Source organism: Andrographis paniculata, unplaced genomic scaffold (genome assembly GCF_009805555.1).
Source record: "Andrographis paniculata isolate CXL003 unplaced genomic scaffold, ASM980555v1 Contig34END, whole genome shotgun sequence".
Classification (NCBI taxonomy): domain Eukaryota; kingdom Viridiplantae; phylum Streptophyta; class Magnoliopsida; order Lamiales; family Acanthaceae; genus Andrographis; species Andrographis paniculata.
This window is the reverse complement of record NW_026137567.1, coordinates 1,607,622-1,629,542: the sequence shown is the minus strand read 5'-3', so window position 1 is coordinate 1,629,542 and position 21,921 is coordinate 1,607,622. Positions and strand designations below refer to the sequence as shown.

Genomic DNA, 21,921 nt, shown 5'->3' with positions numbered 1-21,921 from the left:
TTGTCACACCTCCTGCGTGGACTGTGGATAACTGGCTGGCATTTCTCGCCGGCCGCCGTATCCCATCTCGTAGCACCACCACTGATTTTTGTCGAAATCCAACCATATCCATGAAATTGGCTTCCACAATCCACAGCAATGGAGTCCGATTTCCCTTCTCTTCCGAGTTTAATCTCCTCAAACCAACACAAGTTACCTGCCCTAAGAGCATCCCTGTTCGGTGCAATCTTCGCCGCTCTCACTACCTTCTCGCGGACGGTGAGATATATAATAATGTGTCAGCTCTATAATTTTGGGTGGTCTTTGTTATTGATTTTGATTCTGGGATAAGTTTCAGGCAGTTGTGTCTGTGATCGAAGATATTATTCGGTAGCCTTTAAAAGCATTGAAAGAAGAAACCATCTTGCGTTACGTGACTCCAATGCTAATTATGGATGGAGGTTTGATCGTGAGCAAGAAACTTCTACCTCATATAATAGAGGTGAAGACATTGGACTGGTTTTATACTTGCTTGCTTAGTTTATTTGCTAGCAGAAGATATTAAAATGCTGTTTGTATTGAGTTCATCTTATATGCTACGCTTTGGGATTTCATTCTTCTTGTGGAAATCTTCTCATACACATGTAATTTATAGCTTTACTGAAGTATGTGCTTTTGCTATATCATTGTAGGCATATTCTGGTATTTTAATAGCAAAGTGAACAAAATCAATGTGGTGAAAAGTTCTTGAAATCTTCTTGTCTGCTGCATTTGTAAGTGGAAAAATATCCAATTGCACTTGATAATTTAAGAGTTCACAAATATTCCTTTTGAAGCATCCACTCTCTGGCTGTCATTTACTATCCTTGAACCCTTCTGTCATTGCTCATTGCAGCAAACTGAATCCAGAGGGTTGTAGATGCTCTCTGTTGTAGTTTTCGAAAGCAAAGAACATGCATATAATGGTTACTGGCGATGTGTTCTGTTTGAATTCTTGTAGCTGGCAATTGAATATTTCAGGAAGGAAGGCGAGCCTTAATGCTATCAATGATAAAGAGAGACCGTGTACTGATACCTCTGGTGGTGGTTCAGGACATATGGATTCAAATACTGCAGATTATATCTCTTCTCTCAAAACGGTCGCCTTTTGTGTATGTATCTATATCCATCTAATGACTGGTTTTTCATTTGACACTTTCGTAAATAATAACCTGAATTGGAATCAATATAATAAGTCTTCATCATAGGTGCTATCAGCTGTGACATTTGGTATTGGTTTGGGCTTCAAAGATGGAGTGGACAAAGCATCCGAGTTTTTTGCTGGGTATGAGTGTTGGCTTCTTAAATACTTATTATCACCAATACTAGGAGTGGTGTGTCTATTGTTTAAGACTGAACCCATAAGATCATAATTCTTGTTGACTGGAATTTAATAAAGTTCATTTGAGTATTTTCTGATTCAGTTTAACTTTTTCTAAAAGTTAAAGAAAAGCATATTAGAGAGCCTGTTCATGTCTATTGATACAGAAATGGTATCATAAGATGATATAAGCATGAGGACGGGCTAGACCAGTATGATATAATAACATGTTCAAATAATTCTTTTTCTTTTTTTTTTTGAATATTTGAGTTCCTTATATTCAGTTCATCTTTTGATATAACAGTCACATTATATGTGCCACTGAATTCTCGCTGACCCCTTTTTTAAGCAGATTTTATTTATTTTTTGCTTTCAGGTATTTACTGGAGCAGAGTTTATCAGTAGACAATCTCTTTGTGTTTGTCTTAATATTCAACTATTTCAAAGTACCGTTTGAGTATCAGGTATAGACCCCTGGATGCTTGTTATTAATATTTTTCAGAGGTTGTAGTTCTCATTATTCGTTGAATTAACATTAGATTTACTAAACCAATTTTGAATTCATTATGGGAATATAGAATCGAGTTCTTTCTTATGGTATTGCTGGTGCTGTATTCTTCCGGTTGTCATTGATTCTTCTTGGAATAGCAACAGTTCAGGTGATTTGCAAATTGTTTTACTTCCATATGTGCTATTATATTATTATTATTATTTGAACTTTTTTTTTTTTTTTTTAAATGCCATCATCAGAAATTTGAGGAAATCAACCTGTTGTTGGCGGCAATACTATTGTACTCTTCATTCAAGGTGCCCTTCCTCTGCTGTAACTTCTGAATTTTTACTTGGCAACTTCAATGTTCATATTTATGCAAATTAATTGGCAACCTTTTTTTTCTAGGAAAAAAATGACAGTGGCTATGAAATTTCTATTTTTTTACTAGTATTTTTATTTCCTTGTTTTTGCTTCTCTCAATTATGCTATGTTTCACACCTTTTCCATTAGAATCATATGAGATCCACAACAATAGAGAACAACCCACACTATATAGCTTGATAAACTCTTAAAATGCATATTTAATTTATCTTGCACACTTGCTGAGGCTTTGTGGAGCTATGAAGGTTCCCGTTGGTAGCCCTGCCCATAGCTGCTTCAGAAAAAAAAAAAAAGATATATATTCTGTCCTGCTTGATTACTGATTGATGATTATAAAATTGTATAATCTTTTATCCTTAAGTTGTTTCTTGACATTATTCTTGCATTGTCATAGTTATTCTCTGAAGAAGATGAGGATACTGATCTCTCAGATAATTTCATTGTAAAGACATGCCAGAAATTCATCCCTGTAACATGTAATGCTCTCTCTCTCAGTCAAAATTATGCAAACAGAATGTGTAAGAACGTTCACTCAGTTAAGCTCAATTGGTTCGAAACTAACTAAACTATATTGCTATCATATCTTTGAGTGTGTTATTTTGTGGTTTCTTTTTTCCAATTTTTATATAAGAAGCATTCATCCAACACCAACCACTATTTTCACATCAAAAACATCTAAACAAAAACACAAAAGAACGCACCCTTTGTTGCAGGCTTTCAGCCTAGTCTTTTTCCTTCCTTTTTTTGTCCTTTTTATGATTTGTCATCACGCAATCTCTTTGTGAAAGTTGTGTATATATTTATATCATCCATATAGAGAGTTGTTTATGGGAGTTGAAACTATTGTCATTTAGTTTTTTATCATCAAATACACAGCATGTGTTGAACTAAGACTTGTTTCTCACTGTGCAGCTAATTATGATGGGAATCGATTCATAACTGTTCAAAATGGCATGTGGAAGGTAAACTCACAGTGGAGCACAGGCAAAGTTGTCTAAAATTGTATCATTATTAATTGTGAATTGTGGACAAATAGTCACAGCAAACCCACGATTCTTAAATTGATAAGAGTTATCTATCCTCCTAATAACTTTCATGCATTGAATTTAGCATATGGTTTTCATGTAAGCTTATCTTGAATTGATTTTTAGTTTGGTTTCTAACAGGAGTAAAACATTTTGGCAGGCCACACCTTTGCTCCTAACCGTGGCAGTTATTGAGCTCAGCGACATTGCATTTGCTGTAGGTATCCCAATTTTCTGTGACATGAGAAACATGTTTGGATGCTATATCTTCTAGTTTTATCATGTGATTTTTATGATTGTTTATTTTTTTAAGGTGGACTCCATACCAGCGGTTTTTGGTGTGACACGGGATCCTTTCATAGTTTTTACATCTAATCTCTTTGCAATTTTAGGTCTGTTCTCATCCCTGTTCCATCTTTTTAGTTTCCTCGTAATCTATGGCATATCTAACTAGATTCAGATCATATGATACCACAGTTAATCTATCTTCTAAAAAGAAGATCCTGAAGCAATTTTTTTTTTTTTTTTTTTCACAAAAAGGAAACGACAAGTAATGCCATTTCTCCATTTAAATTTGGATATTAGCAATATGAAACATATTTTAGTCAGCTGTTTTATCTTCCCCCATTGAGAAATATGTAATCCTATATGAAATGATGGTAATATTTTAAAGATCAAGTACTTTACTCTTGAAGCATTTATCTGGATTCTTTATTTTACTAGCAATTCTTGTTGCAGGTTTAAGGTCATACTACAAACTTGTCTCGGAAAGCATGGCAGAATTAGAGTATTTGCAGGTGAGGTTCACATGCTATATTTGTATAGAGGATCGAAGCTTATAGAAAATTAATGTGGTTCCATGTTAGAATAGGAGTAGCAGTTACTTGTGGTTTTCCTATTTATTCATTGTATTAGTGAAATCTCCTAATTTTATTGATTGATTGTGATATTGTGTTTTTGCTGGGTACCATACCATAACTGGTCTGGCTTCCTGCCAATAGCCAGCCATAGCTGTCATTCTGGGATTCATCGGGAGCAAGATGATTCTAGATTTCTTTGGTAGGTGTGTTGGATTGCTCGCCTTGACCAGTTTCATTGTTTGTTCATCCATTTATGGCTGTGTGTGTGCACGTATGATGCAGGTTTGCGCATACCGACTGAAATTTCCCTGGGATTCGTAGCTGCATCTCTCACCACAGGGGTGCTGCTAAGTTTGATCAATAATAAAGAATCGGGGTGAGTAAATGTCTGTGTCTGTCTGAACAAGAAGAGAAGAGAAGAGAATCCAGATGAGACTGACCGACTTCCTTGTATCTTCCTTGATTATACTTCCTTGATTATACTTCCTTTCTTCTCATTCTTTCTTCCTACCATCTGTACACTTGTATCTTGCCCTTGAGGAAGATTTGAAGGGATTCTTCTTAGATGTGTATATATGTATATGTGGAAGGCAAATACCATGTTTCTGACTCTGAGATGATGTTACATTCAAATAGGAGTACTAAAAAATAAATATAAAATTAGTTTCTGTTTCTCTAGTCATCCAATTTGATTATTATTTGCATTTTGTACCCTTCCTACACTATAATTTCTTTATCATTTTCCCCTGCACTTTTCCTGCATATCTTCACTTCAACGTTTGTAGGCCATATCCTTTACTTTCCAGCTAGGCGGCATGCCGCATGCATTGTAGGTTCTCAGTCCTCAGACCACAAGTTTTGCATGTCATACCTGATATATATTATTGAAGGCCTAATTAAAATGAAAATTAACTATATGTAAATTTAATTATTTTCAAAACTTATTATAAATTAAAATTAAATAAAATAAAATAAATTTTATTATATATATTATTTTGTTAAAAAAAATCTTTGATTTTATTTTTACAAGATTATACTAGTATTCAATAAATTTTCTTATATTATGTCATTAAATTGCATTTTTTAAAAAATATTAACCTATATTAAACCTGCTATTATTTTTAAAATTAATTATGCCTGAGGAATATATTTTTATAATTATTATTTATTAATAATATATATAATTATAAAGTCCAACCTTGCTTGCTAATCATATATAGCCTTCTCCACTTTAATTCGGATCTTGCAAGGAGAGGATTACTCTCTTCCGTTCAAAATCTGAACAGAACAGTTCTTAGGCTAAAAACACATGCATGCACGCCACATGGCTTCTGATGATGAGAGTAAGGTTATTTCCATGATTTGATTCAAAATTTCCGGAATGTTTTTATTTTTTTGTTATAGATTATCGATGAACAATAGATTGTTTAATACCTTCTAACCGTTTTTTGATTAGGAATGTGTCTTTCATTCAGTTGATTTTGATTTTGATTTTGATTTTTCTTGTGAAGGTGAGGAGATCCTCTGCAATAATACAAAAGGACTTAATGTAGATATAGATCAGAACAGTCTATAGCACCATATATTTTGATTAAGAAGTAAAGCGATATGGGCAGTGGAGTTAGAATCGATGTAAAGTATGTTGTTGTCCTTGTTGAGCAAGCGCTATTTTCATGATGATTCCAGGTAAGTAATTAAGATACATGTTCAATTTGTATTTCTGATTCTTCATCAATGACTTTATACAATAATATTCACAGGGATTCCTATGGATTTACTGTGAGGCCTCAGCATATTCAAACATATCGTGAGTATGCCAATATCTACAAGGTAATTAATTAATTTTTCCCATATTTCAATCGATCTACTTTGTATTCATTCCTCAACATAAACAAACAAACATACAACTGCTGCCAAGCCAGCTAAAGATTGCAACAAAACATTACAGGAAGAAGAAGACGAGAGATTGAAGAAGTGGAAGAACTTTATCCATCAGCAGCCAATTTCAACAAGTGCCAGTAGTAGTAGTTCAGATGATATCAAACCAGCAGTTTCCGGGGATATCGAACAGCCAAGTGATTCTACTCAGATTGACAGTGGAGAACATTCAACTGAACTAAGTCCTCACTATTCTAAACTTTCGGAAGAGGAAACCGAACTTCTTCAGACTCAAGAACAAGATCTTACTAGTGGAGAAAAAGATGATTCAGCAGTAATAAAGGTTGGGGATGATTCTCAAGTCACAGAAAGGAAAAGTGATTTTGTTCAAAATGACACTCAAGAAGATGATAGAGATCCAAGTGGAGAAACAGATGATTCGATTGAGCAAAAGCCAAGGATTTCTGAGCTTTCAGAAAATGAGGCCGAGTTCGTCCGAAATGTGAGTGCCAAAGGTACTGATACTCAGGAGCCAAGTCTTCCACCCAAAGCAACTCCAACTAATCAACAAACCAAATCCAGGGAGGTAAAGACATGGTTTAAGATTAGCCCATCTCTCCATTTGATCGAGCAAATGATGAGCGCCCGCATAAAGAAGAACGAAAAAATAAAAAGTTTGCACAATAATCTTCCATCTATCAATGAGTCTGATGAAGACAAGGAAGAAGCATCCAATGATAATGCAGCGGGAAATAACACCTATGATAAATTATCCCAAGAATCTGATTTCCCATGGAAAGAATTGGAGTGTCTTGTACAAGGGGGAGTGCCTAAAGATCTTAGAGGAGAGGTACATACATACATATATATATATATATATATCCCAACACTTACATACATAGTATTTGTTTTGTTTAAGATTCCTTGCACTATATATCTCAAGTACCTAAATGTTTCTGGATTTAATCAATGGAGCAGGTGTGGCAAGCTTTTGTTGGTGTGAGAACACGCCGGGTTAAAAGATATTACCAAGATTTGCTGGATATTGGATGTGATGATGAATTACCTGAGAAGTTGAAAAAGCAGATTGAGAAGGTCATTAGATGCATATATGGGTCCTGGACTTTATCCTTCACTCTTTTTAATTCATAGGTGCTGCTTCCTTTTAGGGTTCATCTAGCTAGGATCGATGATGGCCTACAACAATATTTACTGCCTAATTTCTATCAAATCGATTTGATAATTTATCATCTGTGGCTTATAATTTGTGTTAAATGACAATCTCATCTAAAAACTTACTAAACTCGTAGGAAAATAAACTTCCAACACTCCCTCATATGCAAGGTAGATTGATTTCACACGAATCTTGCACTTGGACAATTTTTTTAACAGGTGCGGTGCCGGTGGGACTCGATAACTTTTAGAAATGTCCATCTCGTCTAAAAGTTTGAAAAACTATATAATATGTAACTAATGATACATGTGCTTGCTTGGAAGATTCTACCTTCCAACACATGAGATGAGATGAATCCGGCTTCCACATGAGATGAGATGGTCATTTAACAATTTGCATAGAGAATGAAGTCAGATTCTTTTGTAAAAAATGCAAATTTTCACTTTCAACAGCTTCATCAGATAGATGAATTTTCATATTCACATAACTTCTTTCTCAGAAAGTTTCTCGACCTCCTCTGTGCATAATTTTCATATATATATTTCGAACTTGGAGTGCTCTGAATTTTAGATGAACTAATTTCTTGTTGGCCTGCTGCAGGATCTGCCTCGAACATTTCCTGGTCACCCTGCACTAAATGATACTGGCAGAAATTCACTGAGACGTGTACTCTGGGCATATGCACTCCATAACCCCTCTGTCGGATATTGCCAGGTGATTTTTGCCTTAATATACTTTTACATTCTCATAATATGTTGAATTAGAAGATGGTTGGTGATGAAAGAAACCAAAATAATTCTCGATTATAAGATCATGAAAAATGCATACTGTCAACAACAGTGGTTTCTTCCACAATTTACTAAATACATACACACACTCAGAGGTTGTGCCATTTATACCATTGTAGAAAAGAAATTCAAATGAAAGAGAAGCAACAGTCATTATTAAGTATTGAAAACTCAGATTTGGAAGCTTACATTAATTTTTGGATCTTGTGGCATAAGCTCTCACATCATTGATTAATAAATTTTGGTTTCTTTTTCTAAAATCAGTTTCTGTGTGTTGCTTCTTGCTATCAATGTCCTTTCAGGCTATGAACTTTTTTGCTGGTTTATTTCTTCTGATGATGCCGGAAGAAAATGCCTTTTGGTAAGATAGCCATGCTGATTAGCTTAGTAACACAACTTTCTTATATTTTCGCTTCCAATTTATTTATTTATTTATTTTTTTTTTTTCGTATGTTTAATTGCATGAGTATATATAGACATTCAAAAGCATAAATTGATAGACACAGGTTTAATGTCGACATGTAATTCTAGCACTAGCACTAGCACTAATAATACCACTCACTAATATACAATTATAATTTCATGTTCGAAATATAATAAAATATTATATTGTAAGAATATAATTATTAAAATAAATTTGATATCACAACAATTTATTGAAATAATTTTGATAATCAAAATAATTTATCGAAATAAATTTGTTAATCTCGTCGAGGTATAACTTTTCTCCTTAAAACCCCGATAGTTCCTCTAGTTCGTGGCGCAATGTTTCCAAAGATTAAATGACAGTCATGTTCGAATTAGGTGGTACCCCAATAATTCGGAGTTCCGACGAATTAAAATTAGGTGAATTTCGAGTTAGGGATGTCAATTCGAATTTCAAGCCATATTCGTGCCGGGTTGATCTTAAGATAGAACAAAAAATTTGTCAACCCGAACTCGACTTTCAATCTGAAATTCTAAACCCAAACATGGCACTAATTTTTTTGGGTCAGGTTCAGGTTAATCTAATTTTGTTTCAGGGTACCCAATAACTCGTATGAATCAGAAGAATCTAACATGAAACGGATCCAAAAACCTAAAACCGACATAAAATAGACCCGAAAATTTGAAAATTAACATGAAACAAGCCCAAAAACCTAAAAAAATTTAAATTTATCTAAAAAAAACCAATGCGAATAAAATTCAAAATTTGGATTTTGTTTTTTTTAACTAGAATATTCCCTCCGTCCCATAAATATATATATATTCATTTGTTTTTTACACGGAGTTTTAGAGATATTAGTATTATATTTGGATAAAGTAAAAATAAAAATAAAAAGATTAAATTAACCCTATTAGTATTGTATGATATAACGGTAATGATATTTGTGTAATATATTGTAAATTGGAAGGGTATTTGTAATGTTTTGGTAGATAGTACAATTATTAAAAAAAATGGATCAAAATGAAAAAATAGATAAATTGGTAAGGGACGGAGGGAGTATTATTTATTTATTTTAAATTTTAACCTTTTATATTATTTTAGTTTTTAATATTATAATTTTAATTATAAAATAAGATTAAAATAAGGTCGGGTATGGGTTTCGGGTTATGTAGTGACCTGATTTCTATATTCCGGGTTATCAAGTCAACGCGAAACATGACCTAATCTAGCCCAATTTTTTTATTTTGGGTTTGGGGTCAATTTGATTTTTGAAAAACTCAGAAACACCTAAACATGAATTTACGGAATATATTAAAGAGGAAAGGGAGATGCTTTGAGTTGTGTTTGGAATGCATGGAGGAATGGGTTTATATATGCATCCAAACTATGGGTCATTGAATTTTTTTCACTTGTAATTATGCATGCATCTGCATTTTTGGTGCTAAATACATTTTCTTGAACTTTGAGTTCAACAAAGATATTTTATTATTTTGACTTAGATCTAGAGCCAATAGATTTCATCAAATCTAGTTTTCACGAAGCCTAAGCCTCAACTCATGACCTTAATTATCTGATTTGAGCAAGAACGGTATTCATATGCCTAAACCACTATATAGTCCATATACATGTCAACTTACAAAAAATCGGTTCCAAAGATTCGGAAACAAATGTAAATAAATTAAATTTTCATCGATTAAATAATTAATCAATTATCAAACAATCCCCACATGAGAAAATATCATAGACATAGCTCAATTCCAGATACATTGATGCGTCATGATAGGTTGCTGATGATTTTGAACATTCCTTAGTCAATATCATTGTATGCATTGGTGGTCTAGTTGACACGATGCATTAAACTATTATACCTTGGTGTAAATCTTAGTCAATAATATTAATATATCGTTATCTCAACCTCAACTTTTTTCACATTTTGATCCGTTTTAGCCATAGATCACATTTTTGAATTCATAAGTGTTTTATTTGAATGACTCTCACTTCACACTTATATAGGTAATCCTTTTTAAAGTATTCAACTCTACTTTTAGAATTATTAAGCGTTAGTGACTCAATCTCACCGGTTTGCACTTTGTAACACTCTTAGTTTTTCAAGGAATGATGATCGAATATTTGTGCCGAACTATTATAGGGTAATTTTTCCATTGAACTGAAGTTTAGGATGTGATTTAGTTGGGTTACTACTGTAATTAGTCTCTTAACTTGTGGATTTCAAACCGATTCCTTTAGCAGCTTGCACATTTGATCACGATGTAACCATTTAGTTAACGGATCTGCAAGGTTTTATGTTGACCTTACATAGTTAATAATCATAACTCCACAACTGTCTTATAGTGTTGTGTCTCCGTAGGATATGTTAGGATTTATCATTGTAAATTATATTCTTAGCTTTTGCTATTACAGCTCGGCTATCGCCAGTGTATCAGAACTGGACGTACTGGTTTCGTCCAAAATTAAATATCATCCAAATTTGTTTTAAGCCATTCAGCTTCTTTACCGGCTTTGTCTAAAGCGATGAATTCTGATTCCATGGTGGACCGTAAGTTTGTTTTGTGGACTTCCACGAAACTGCTTTTTCTCTTATCGTAACATATATATGCTTGTAAACAATGAATTTTTGTGTCAAATATTCAGTTAGCATCACAATATCCTTCAATTTTTGGAGAATATCTCATGTAGTGTATGCCAAAAAAATCGAGAGTATATTTTAAATAGTTCAAGACTCTCCACTAGCACATTCCAATGTTCGTGATTTAGATTGCTAGTATAGCAGTTCAATTTGTTTACTTGAAAAACTAAATCGGGCTTTGTACAATTAGTTAGGGACATAAGGTTCCTAATTATTTTGGCATACTCTTCCTGAGCAACATGATCACCTTAATTTTTGCCCAGGTAAATACTTAGGTCCATGAGAGTTTTTGCCGAAGTATTATATAAAACATTGAACTTTCTCAGCTTTCTCAATATAGTGAGACTGAGTTAGAACAATTTCTTCGTTGTTTCTCAAATTTTGCATTCCAACAATAACATTGGCGACTCCCATGTATTTCCTGTGGGAAGTCTAGAATAGTTAATTACTTTGAATTGGCGTTTTTTGTTTTTGGCAATCTACAGTCCTTTGCCACATGACATGCTTTTCTGCAGTTAAAGCATTTATCGCTCTACCCTTATTTTGGTGAGTTGGGCGAGCATGTTTCTTAGAAGATTCTTCATCTAAGTTAGCTTCGGTGAACTCTTTGCCTTTGGCTTTATGCTATTTCCTGTTGTCCTCCTCGATATGAATTCGGACAATTAGGTCTTCAAGCTTCTTTTTTTTTCAGCCCGTACTTGAAGTTGTTCCAACTCTGGTGATGAACTTTTTTTGGTAAGGCCATGTCTTCGTCGAACCTATTCAACAATAGACTGACCATTGACCATTTTATAGTCCATGAATTGGCTACAACAAATATTTTGAATCCAACCTTTCTGAACCAGAACTTTCCACAGCCCTCCGGCCATATTTATTTTACAATAAACAATATATAGACAGATCGAAAAACTACCGAATATAGTGTTATGTTCTACGTAATCACCGTAAGCCTAGAAGACATAGTTTGCATGTGCCTAGTAGTCAACATTGGGCTCCGGTTCAGGTGGACCGTCCTACAGCACAAACAATGCAAAACCTACCAATCTCAAGTAAAATAACATATTTTCTTTGTCATTGTTTGAAATGAACTCCTTTGAGTGGTTGAATAACCGACACCTGGGCATCATTCGTGGGCATATCCCGGAGCGGCTGTCAGGGCCACAAAAGGAACTGCATTTTGGGCTGCAAACGCCGGGAAGAGTGCAGAAACGAACCCAGTGAACCATCTAAAGCCTCCGGGAGTAAACTCTACGAACCTGGCAGTTGGACCAATATATGCCGGTGTGGGGCTGGCATTGTTGGAGGTCTAAGAGCTCTTCGTCTTCTTTAACTCCTGTGGTTCACAATTTTTTGAAGGAGCATTCATGTCTCAGGGTATGCAACGGGTAAATCGAGCGGGCAGTTGATTATCTGGTTGTCTCCAGTTGAGAAGCGGCTTGGAAAAGTTGACAATAGATCCACTGTGGTTGTTCCTTGTTGCTGGACGCATTTTCAAGTTGCTTGGTTGGGGAATAAAGTTAGCGAATGGTGACAAACTGCTGAAATGTTGGTATAATTGTCTGTAAGGCTGCACCTGAAGATTATCCTCGATGGCTGTACACAACTTCATAACTGTCTCTAGGTCTCCAGGTCTGAAAAGGCATAGAGAACTTCAACTTGGATCCTTTAGGCCTTTCATAAAGTAGCTCAGGTAGTGCACATCCGCCAAACCTGAAACTTATAGTTGAAGTATTACAGTCTTGTAGTAATCCACTGAACCCCACCATAACTTTATTTTGATATAAAGGAACGTGGAGGCTATTGGGCAAATTGTAGATCCCGTTAGATTGTTCTTATCTTATTCATCATGTTCCTATCACAATCTCTCTTCTCTGTGCAATAAGTCATCAAGACATACATCTATAGAAGGAACCAGATTTTTATTTAACAATCCAGCTCTGACCACTTCAAATTCATTCCTTAATTTTAGAGATTGGTTGTTCTTACTATCTTCATGTACTACTTGAACACTGGCTAAGGCTTCCCTTGGCACTTTACAATAGATTATAATAGAATATTCGCCATAAATTAAGGAATCAAGAATAATACTGCTCAATAGAGAGCTTACCTTTGATGAGATACACACTTCAAATGATCCCACATATCCTTTACAGTATTGAAGGAGTTTAAATTATTCACCATAGGAGCTTCAATAGATGTTAAAATCCAAGAAATAATTCTAGCATCTTTTGTCTCCCATTGACTAAGCTCTTTACCATCTCTAGCTTCTGTACAACTCCAATCGATATGACTCCAAAATTCTTTTCCTTCTAGGAACATCCTAACTCAAATTTCCCATGCTGTGTGCACTATTTTTCAATAAACCTGATAGCCAAAGATTCCATGTGCTTTTTTCCAAAACGGTTTCCATAGACATTCTTCAAAGAATTCGCAAAAAAGAGACCTGAAATCTATACAAGAAAGACTGTCAATCACAATATGATTGTCCAAAAAATGATATCTTGAAACCAAATGACTGATAAAAATAATCAATCCAAGAAGGACAGCAAGTCAAAGAACTTTGAAGGACTGAGAAATTCAATAACAAGCTCTACCATGGCAAAGTTTAGGGATCAAAGACTGAATTCTTTCCTCTCCCTTTACACTATATTTACATGAGTGTATATAAACATTCAAAACAACAAATCGATAGACATAAGTTAATATCTAGCACTATTCTAACACTAATTAATCCTAATAATATCTAACCCTAATATACAACTGTAATTTCAACCATGATCAGGATAAATCCCATAATTTGCTATTATTTTCCTTGATTGTAGCAATTAGAGACCAGAGTTATTGCCCCACATTTTCTACCCTTAATACTCACAAGATACACCTTTTGCAAGACAATAAGTAAATAAAAAAATTTTCATTGTTATATGTTAATCAAAGGAAGGTTGGAGGATCTGGGGCTCAATATTTCTGTGGTTTTCACTTTTCAGTCAGTGTACTATGCTAATACTCTTCCGAAAGCCTTGAATTCCCAAATTCATGTGAGTAACTCAATTGGGACATCCGTATTGATAACTTGTCTGTTTCTATAATTGTGTATGATTAGTATGATGGAAAAGTTTCATTGATAAGCATATCTCTAATCCATATATTCTATAGCGATTTATATTATAAAAAAAGAAAAAAAAAAACCACATTATTAACATACCCGAATCCATTGAGTTCCTTGATGCGAAATTGAAAACTCGAAGAGTTGATATTACGGTTTTCCTTAACTAAATCGCCTAATGGGTCATTCATAATCTATTCTGATGGGGAAAATAAAGAACAATGATTGATTTAGTGTATTGGGGACCATACCGAATGTTCTTTATATAGTGATCAATAAGTCATCCATAATCACCTAATTGACATGCTATTTGATATCTGCTCAATTTATCTCATAAGGTAATAATTGACTTCTTCCGTAATTGAATCACGTAATTTAAGTCAATCAAATAAATAATTGATTATTTCTATAATCAAATCTCGTAATCTAAGTCAATCAAATAAATTATTGATTATTTTTATAATTAGATTACGCAATTTAAGTCAATCAAATAAATCAGAATAGCTAATATATATTTTCCTTCTGAATTTTCTTGTCCTTGCATGGCTACCTTATCACATTTTACTTGTTTTCCTCTAAATTCCATTGTTTCTTCATCAATGTTATTTTTTCTTGGCCCATGTTCCCTCTCTTATTTGATTCCCGATTCTTCGTGTTTAAACACATACACCATGTTTCTAGCAACTCTTGATAAGCATGAACTTCTATTGCTTACATTGAGCTTAATTACTATAATTACCCATTTGCTAACGATGGGATATAAAGGTTGACTGTATACTAAAATCTAAGAGATATAATTTGGATATGATTTAGATATGATTTGGATATTATTCGCATAGACTTAGACTAAAAATAGACATTTATTCTCACTTTAACATGTGTTTTGCGTATTCTATAGTAAAATTTCTGACTTGACACCGTCCCAAACGTAAATCATTCTGATCGAACTGAGTAACCAAATTTCTGTGTTCTTGTTTGCCTCTTTTTGATTTCCTGAGTTTTCTCATAACAAATAAGTCAATAATAGATGAGTTATGAGCCCTATTTACTATTTGTTGTCATTTGTACTAGCTCAAACATTTTCCTATCACAGTAATTACATGATACATCAGTTAGCATGTGAAGAAATATAATGGCCATTAAGCATTTACCCCACAGGCGTGTACAGATTTGCAAATGTTTGTCTGACATTACATTAATCACTAAAAAAAGTGTGAGTAACCTAAATTTTTGTATCAGTTAATTTGTTACAAACATTTCAGGACTTTGGTGGGCATTATAGACGACTACTTTGAGGGTTATTTTTCACAAGACATGATAGAATCTCAGGTTTGAATTATGATGATTATTGTTCTTGAAAATTGTATAATTAGCTATTTTATGGAACTAACACACACCCAACTTTGTTCATTTGTAGGTTGACCAGCTTGTTTTTGAGGATTTAATGCGTGAGAGGTTCCCTAAACTTGGCATGTCCTCTATCATTATTCTCCCTTGCATTTGTACTTGCATGGAATAATGTGAAAACCTCATAATTTCCATGATCATCCAGTGACTCATCTTGAGTATTTGGGAGTGGAGGTGGCATGGATATCTGGGCCCTGGTTCCTTTCAATCTTTGTGAACATGCTCCCATGGGAAAGTGGTGCGGAATTTCATCATTAGTTATTCAAATTTTCGTCACATTATCCATAAATAAATCTGCTTATTTTCTCACAGGCTAAGAGATAATTCTGAGCTTCATGGAATAATACAGTTTTGGAAAATGTTTTTGGTTTCAGTTCTTCGAGTGTGGGATGTGATCCTGTTTCAAGGAAACCGTGTTATGCTCTTTCGAACTGCGCTTGCCTTGATGGATTTATACGGTAACGATGCATCTTCAGAAAGGAATATTATTTGCAACACGGAGTTTTAATGGCCTATTATTTTCAGGGCCTGCTCTGGGCACGACTAGGGATGCTGGCGATGCTATCACATTATTACAAACACTAACTGGTTCTACATTTGACAGCAGTCAACTTGTGATGACTGCTTGCATGGGTTTCTTGAGCATTACTGAAGATCGGTTGAATGAACTAAGAGCGAAGCACCGGCCAGCTGTACTGGCATCAATTGAAGAAAGGGCCAAGGGAAGTCAAGTGTTTAAAGATCCCAAGGGTCTTGCCACTAAGTTATACAGTTTTAAGCATGATCCGTCGCGATCAATAGTAAAGGAAAGCAGAACTGACTCGGGATCGGCTGATAAGGTAGATGTAGATGGAAGATCTGGTCTGCCCTCTCATTCTGCCAATTTGGATGAATATCTACAAGGGATAACCATTGATTCTGAAGTTGATTCTCTTCCAGATCTTCAGGAACAGGTAAGCTGAATGCAGCCCATTTGAGTAATCAACATATAGTCTGGATAATCGAAACATATGCCAGGTTTCTTTTTTAGTTTTTGGATTTATATAATTTTTAGGTGAATTAGTTGTTGGATATAATGTTTTATATGCAAAATGGGTGTTGAATGTCATAATTTGTAGGAAATTGAGATATTGTCCGTAAAAAAATATATATCAAAGAGAACAAATCCTAAAAAGGAATAATAATAATCAAAACGAACGTAATCAACTACTTTGAGAAATGATACTTCTTTTATAGTCTCATCTATTTAACTAGTGATGCATATATGTGAATTTTATATTACTGATTTTTTTTATCGATGTTATGTTTCCAATGATAATTTTTCCTGACATTTTAATATTACTGATTTAGTAAAAATACATAGACAAATGAGTGTTTGTTTAGGATTTATAATCTTGACATATCCATGTTTGGTGAAGCATAATATGTAATGGTGCGGTTTTTCAACAAAACTTTGCTTTTCCTTTCCCTTTTTTCTCTCTAATCTTTTAAAGTTAACACATTGTTACTCTCTGTCATTTTTATATTGGTGTTTTACCTATTTCTTACCACCCGTTTATGATGTGTTGTGTTTGCATAAAAATTTTTTATTGTCAGTGAGTAAATAACTGTGTTAATGTTTATATTGGCTATGGTTAATCATTGTTGATTGCACATCTTCATTTTGGAGATTCAACTATATTCACATTGAAATATATATATATATATATATATTCTCATTGAATTTGTTTCAGGTGGTGTGGTTGAAGGTTGAGCTGTGTAGGCTACTGGAAGAGAAGAGGTCTGCGGTTCTCAGGTAGGCATATGTTATCAAATATCAATAGAGGTCTGCTGAATGCACTAACTGTGTGATCGATGAGTAGGTGCCTCGCTAGGATCGTCTGATTGTATATTTTGAGCCAGAAGATATTTTAATCTCTGTCCGAATGCTTTGCCAGGAAGTGTATTATCGTTTTAGTAATTACTTTAACAAATCTTTCTTTTCTTTCTTTTGGGGATAATGTAGCTTAATAATAATCTGTAGTCTAGTGGAAAGCTTTCGTAAACATTTTATATGTAACAAAAAATGGTGATTGTTATTCGTAGGGCTGAAGAATTAGAAGCTGCCTTCATGGAGATGGTTCAAGAAGATAATCGAAGAGAACTGAGTGCAAGGGTATTTTAAGCCATCCTTTCTTGAACAAAATACAGTTCCCATTTACTGAAATATGTGCATGTGGTTCGTGAATAACACTAACTGAATATACAAGGAAGAACACTAAATTGCTCTGTGATATTCCCTCTCTCATCTTAAAATGTTTCCATTTCGTTTCTTTACAAAAAAAAATAAAAATCGTATCTCTTTTTCTATTTTATTTTTAATTATAATAACAAAAAGTGCAGCAAAATGCATGTTCAAAAATTTCGCGCTTCCTTTTAAACCTCATATAAAGTCACATCATCTCCAGGTGGAATCTATTCCCCTTTTTCTCGATTTCATACTTTTAATCTTGTAAAACAGAAATAGAAATGAAAAGGGGGAAAATGTGGATTCTGGTTCGATTATAATATAATCTGAATTTGTGTGAAAGTGTCAGTGTTTGCATTAACAGTCCTAATTTAAAAGATTCCATCTAGGTTGAGCAATTGGAGCAAGAAGTTGTTGATCTGCAGCAGGCTTTGGCTGATAAAAAAGTTGCAGAGCAGGCAATGGTTCAGGTTCCAGCTGCTGCCTCTCCTCTCTCATTCTAACATTATATAGAGAGGGATTAATCTGTATAGAAATGAATATTCATGAAGCTTTTGTTTTAGGTTTTGATGAAAGTTGAGCAGGAACAAAGGATAACTGAAAATGCTCGGCAATCTGCCGAGAAAGAAGCTGCAGTTCAGAGACATGCATTACAAGTTCTTGAGGTATTATTATTGTATCTTGTGTAAAAATTAATAGTCGATGTCCAAGCCCGATATTTAAAACATTTTAAGTTAGTCCTTAAACCCCATTAAGGCCGAAGATATGGAGGAAATAATTTCAAATTCATGGTTTCACACTGCATCAAATGCATATATATGCAGGGAAAGTATCAGGCAGCCATGGCTGCCCTTGCTGATATGGAAAAGAGGACTGTTATGGCAGAGTCTATGCTGGAAGCGACGATTCAGTACGAATCCGGGCAGGGTAAAGTCACTTTATCTTCTCCAAGGTGGGTGAGAATCAATTAATTAATTACTTAACTTGTTTCTCAAGATGTATATGTACTATTTTATCGTCAATGTTTTTGAAAATACGAAAAATGAATGCATTGCAGGTCTAATGCCGATGATGCTTCAAAAAAGAGTGGTATATTCTCGTTGAGCAATCTTGGTTGGCGCGACAAGAACAAGGTATGTATTATTATATATGCGAAGATCCTTCTTCCTACCTTTATTTACTCATGCATCATTTTGTCGTGTTGGTTGAGTCCCATAAAATATAAATAAATAAATGATACGTGAGGGGCATGAGCTTGTCATTTAACATCATCTAAAAAGTCCATTAATATCGACGAGTCCTGCAGGGAAAATCAAACAATGATGGAGACAGCAAACCTCAAATCGAAGCTTCTGACAAAACTCGTATTACTGAGGGTGCTGATGCCGATTCCAGCAATCATCCCAAATAGATCAAGAGAGATCACTCATAATTCTAGTAAAATAATATTCCTATTAATTAATTAATTAAGAAGAATCTCTCTAGGTATATATAGCTAAGCTAAGATCAGGTAAGGTATATTTGTACACAAGAAGGAATAAGAAACCATACATTCTTTGATAGTACTGTTAATGTTGTTTAGGACAACATAATTGTTATCATATAATTAGTATTATTATATTGGATAAATAACAGTAATACTATGCTCATACTACTGCTTAATTGGTAATAGTATCCATGCCCTTTCATGTATTGTATTTGTAGTAGTGCCTGTCATTACATTGCCTCACTCGATTAATTGCTAAGGCTTCATGCATGTTCTGAACCTTCTGTTTGATTAGGACACAGACACCAACTTTACTATTTTTGTAAGATATATATATATATATATATATATTCCTTCCGTTCGATTGAAATGATACCATTTTTCATTTTCGTCCGTCCCAAAACAAGGATACTATTTTCTAATTTAGTAATTGTACTATCTATTTAACATAATAAATAACCTTTCGACTTACAATATATTACACAAATATCATTACTTTTATATTACACCGTACTAATAGGAGTATTTTTGTATTTTTTTACTATAATACTACTATTATCTACACGCACAATAATCCCCTTCAAATGTTTTCTTTGCAACAATTGCTTCTTCATATGTCACAAAATTATCGCAAGGGGTTTTAGCAAAGTATTTTGCCAGGGATTTAATTTTGGCTTTTTCAGTTGTTGCTGGGAATTAAAATTTTTGCTAATTTTCTTGCTAAAACTCCCCTCTAAATCTCTAGTCCAATTCCTTCTCTAAATCCCTTAATCTACCGTTAATTCATTCTACCAATTACAATCAAATTAAAATAAACCAATTCCGATAAAAACAAATTATATTAAACCGATTCCAAATAAATTATATTAAATTTATTTCAACTAGTTATTCAATATAAATTACATTAAATTGATTTCAACCCATTCTAAATAAATTATATTGTATTAATTTAAAAATATATTAAATTAAATCTATTCCAGCCAATTTGAAACTAAACTAATTACATTAAACCAATTCCAATAAAAAAATACATGTTATTTTCAAAATATTCCAAATAAAATAAATTTAATTCAATCTAGTTCAACTAATTTAAAACAAATTACATTCAACTAAATTGGGTTGATTTTGTAGCATACTAAAATGATGGGCCTCTACTCTTGGGCCATGTGAGATTGAAGTGGGCTCTTTTGTTTTGAATATGATTTTATGAAAGATTATGTAGCCATGCATCAGCATAGCATATGTAGTTTCTCTCAATTGAAGAAACTCTCTCCCTCCTACTTGGCTTGCTTAGGGCACCCGCAATCCAGAAATTCGATTTTTTTCCATTCTCTATCTGCGCTAGCTTTTCTTTCTCCACGAAAAACTTCAATTATATTTTATATCCACATCAAATAACCTTTTAAAATCTCTATTATTTCCAACTTATTAAATATTTTATATTATTTATAAAATAAAATTATATTTTTCAATAATATTTTATTCTTATAATATTTAATAAAAATAAAACAATTATTTAGCATAAATATATAAAATAAATAAATATAATAATTTTACACTTGCATAATAATTAAAGTTCAAACTCAAATTTAATAAAAAAAATACATAATATTACAATATATTTTTCAAATAAATTAAATAGTCGATTGACCAAACTTATCCCAAATGTGTTCAACTAGTTATGAGGCGTATTCTATTATTCTGTATTGTGTGTAATTTTAATTATTGTGTATCATATTATGAATAGTTTTATACATTTTCAATTAATATTTGTATTGTGTATAATTTTAATTAAATCATGTAAGTTTACTTTTAAATTTATGAATATTTTCATTTACTTTTATTTTTATTTGTATTATGTGTAATTTTAATTAAGTTATATATGTTAATAAAAAAATATTTTTTAATCAATAATTATAATTAAATTAATAGTAGATATTAAATTAAATGTTTTATAAAATATTCAGTAAAAACTATTTAAGATAAAAATAAAAATATATTTAAATTTTCTATTATTACAAATATTAAATAAAATTTATTTAATAAATTTAAATAAAATCTTTAAAACAAACAAATTAATATAAATATGATATATATATATAATTTTAATATTATTTATTAAATATAAAAATAGGCACCTTGGCCCACCCAAAAAGAAGAATTACATGAAAGAACTCTATTTTCGTAGCATGCGGTTCTTGTGTCAGACAAATTTTTTTATTTTTCAGTAAAATGGTGACGTGGGAGACGCTAAATTCGTTGTGGATGGTCTCAGTGGCATTTTTTTAAAATCTAAAAATAGGTTGCTGCATAGAGCAACCCAAAAAAAATCTTTCAATTTTTTATTTTGTATTTATTTATAATTTATTTTTTTATATATTATATAAAACTTTATTTTTTATCAAAATGATATATATTGATATACTTTTATTTAAATTTAATTTTAAAATAAATTATATTGATATAAAAATAAATATATATATGTAATTTTTTGTTGAAATAAAAAAGTAAAATGATGATGTGGAAATGAAGAGAAACTTTTGATAAGTTTCTTTGATGTAGATGGTTTAAGTAGAGATGGCAAATGAATCAGGCCGAATCAGGTTCAGGTTCGGGTTATGTATAAATGGGTTAAAAAACTACTGACCTGAACTTGACCTATTTAATTAAATGGGTTGATGTG

At 32.9% G+C, this 21,921-nt stretch overlaps 3 protein-coding genes across 12 annotated transcripts; all 3 read left to right on the top strand.

Annotated features, from left to right (window-relative positions):
* The first annotated feature begins 4 nt into the window (after positions 1–4).
* Positions 5–4,802, top strand: LOC127248529 (thylakoid membrane protein TERC, chloroplastic). 6 transcript variants are annotated; one of them, XR_007838117.1, is made up of 14 exons: positions 5–258; positions 332–481; positions 1,000–1,130; positions 1,227–1,303; positions 1,716–1,803; positions 1,918–1,998; positions 2,090–2,146; positions 2,608–2,689; positions 3,126–3,175; positions 3,399–3,459; positions 3,552–3,630; positions 3,977–4,035; positions 4,240–4,297; positions 4,381–4,411. XR_007838117.1 is itself a non-coding variant. In XM_051270898.1 (14 exons), exons 1-14 carry the CDS (start codon positions 111–113, stop codon positions 4,397–4,399), a joined length of 1,140 nt encoding a protein of 379 aa, XP_051126855.1. In that variant the 5' UTR covers positions 6–110; the 3' UTR covers positions 4,400–4,802. The 6 variants fall into 6 exon arrangements, 5 of the variants coding, with proteins under 5 accessions (XP_051126855.1, XP_051126853.1, XP_051126854.1 ...); XM_051270898.1 differs by having other exon boundaries at positions 6–258; positions 3,399–3,455; positions 4,240–4,301; positions 4,381–4,802; XM_051270896.1 differs by having other exon boundaries at positions 8–258; positions 3,399–3,455; positions 4,381–4,802.
* Positions 4,803–5,658: 856 nt separating this feature from the next.
* LOC127248873 (uncharacterized) lies at positions 5,659–12,697 on the top strand. Its single transcript, XM_051271420.1, has 8 exons — positions 5,659–5,784; positions 5,859–5,928; positions 6,047–6,826; positions 6,955–7,071; positions 7,751–7,864; positions 8,241–8,299; positions 12,369–12,539; positions 12,634–12,697. Exons 1-8 carry the CDS (start codon positions 5,738–5,740, stop codon positions 12,695–12,697), a joined length of 1,422 nt encoding a protein of 473 aa, XP_051127377.1. The 5' UTR covers positions 5,659–5,737.
* Positions 12,100–19,459, top strand: LOC127248528 (uncharacterized). Of its 5 annotated transcripts, none has more exons than XM_051270892.1 (13): positions 12,100–12,702; positions 15,401–15,447; positions 15,536–15,587; positions 15,671–15,763; positions 15,900–15,983; positions 16,051–16,478; positions 17,259–17,320; positions 17,611–17,680; positions 18,142–18,222; positions 18,316–18,417; positions 18,577–18,704; positions 18,810–18,885; positions 19,059–19,459. In XM_051270892.1, exons 2-13 carry the CDS (start codon positions 15,433–15,435, stop codon positions 19,161–19,163), a joined length of 1,296 nt encoding a protein of 431 aa, XP_051126849.1. In that variant the 5' UTR covers positions 12,100–12,702; positions 15,401–15,432; the 3' UTR covers positions 19,164–19,459. The 5 variants fall into 5 exon arrangements, with proteins under 5 accessions (XP_051126849.1, XP_051126847.1, XP_051126851.1 ...); XM_051270890.1 differs by having other exon boundaries at positions 15,381–15,447; positions 19,059–19,458; XM_051270894.1 differs by lacking the exon at positions 12,100–12,702 and having other exon boundaries at positions 15,381–15,447; positions 15,536–15,573; positions 15,838–15,983.
* Positions 19,460–21,921: the final 2,462 nt, after the last annotated feature.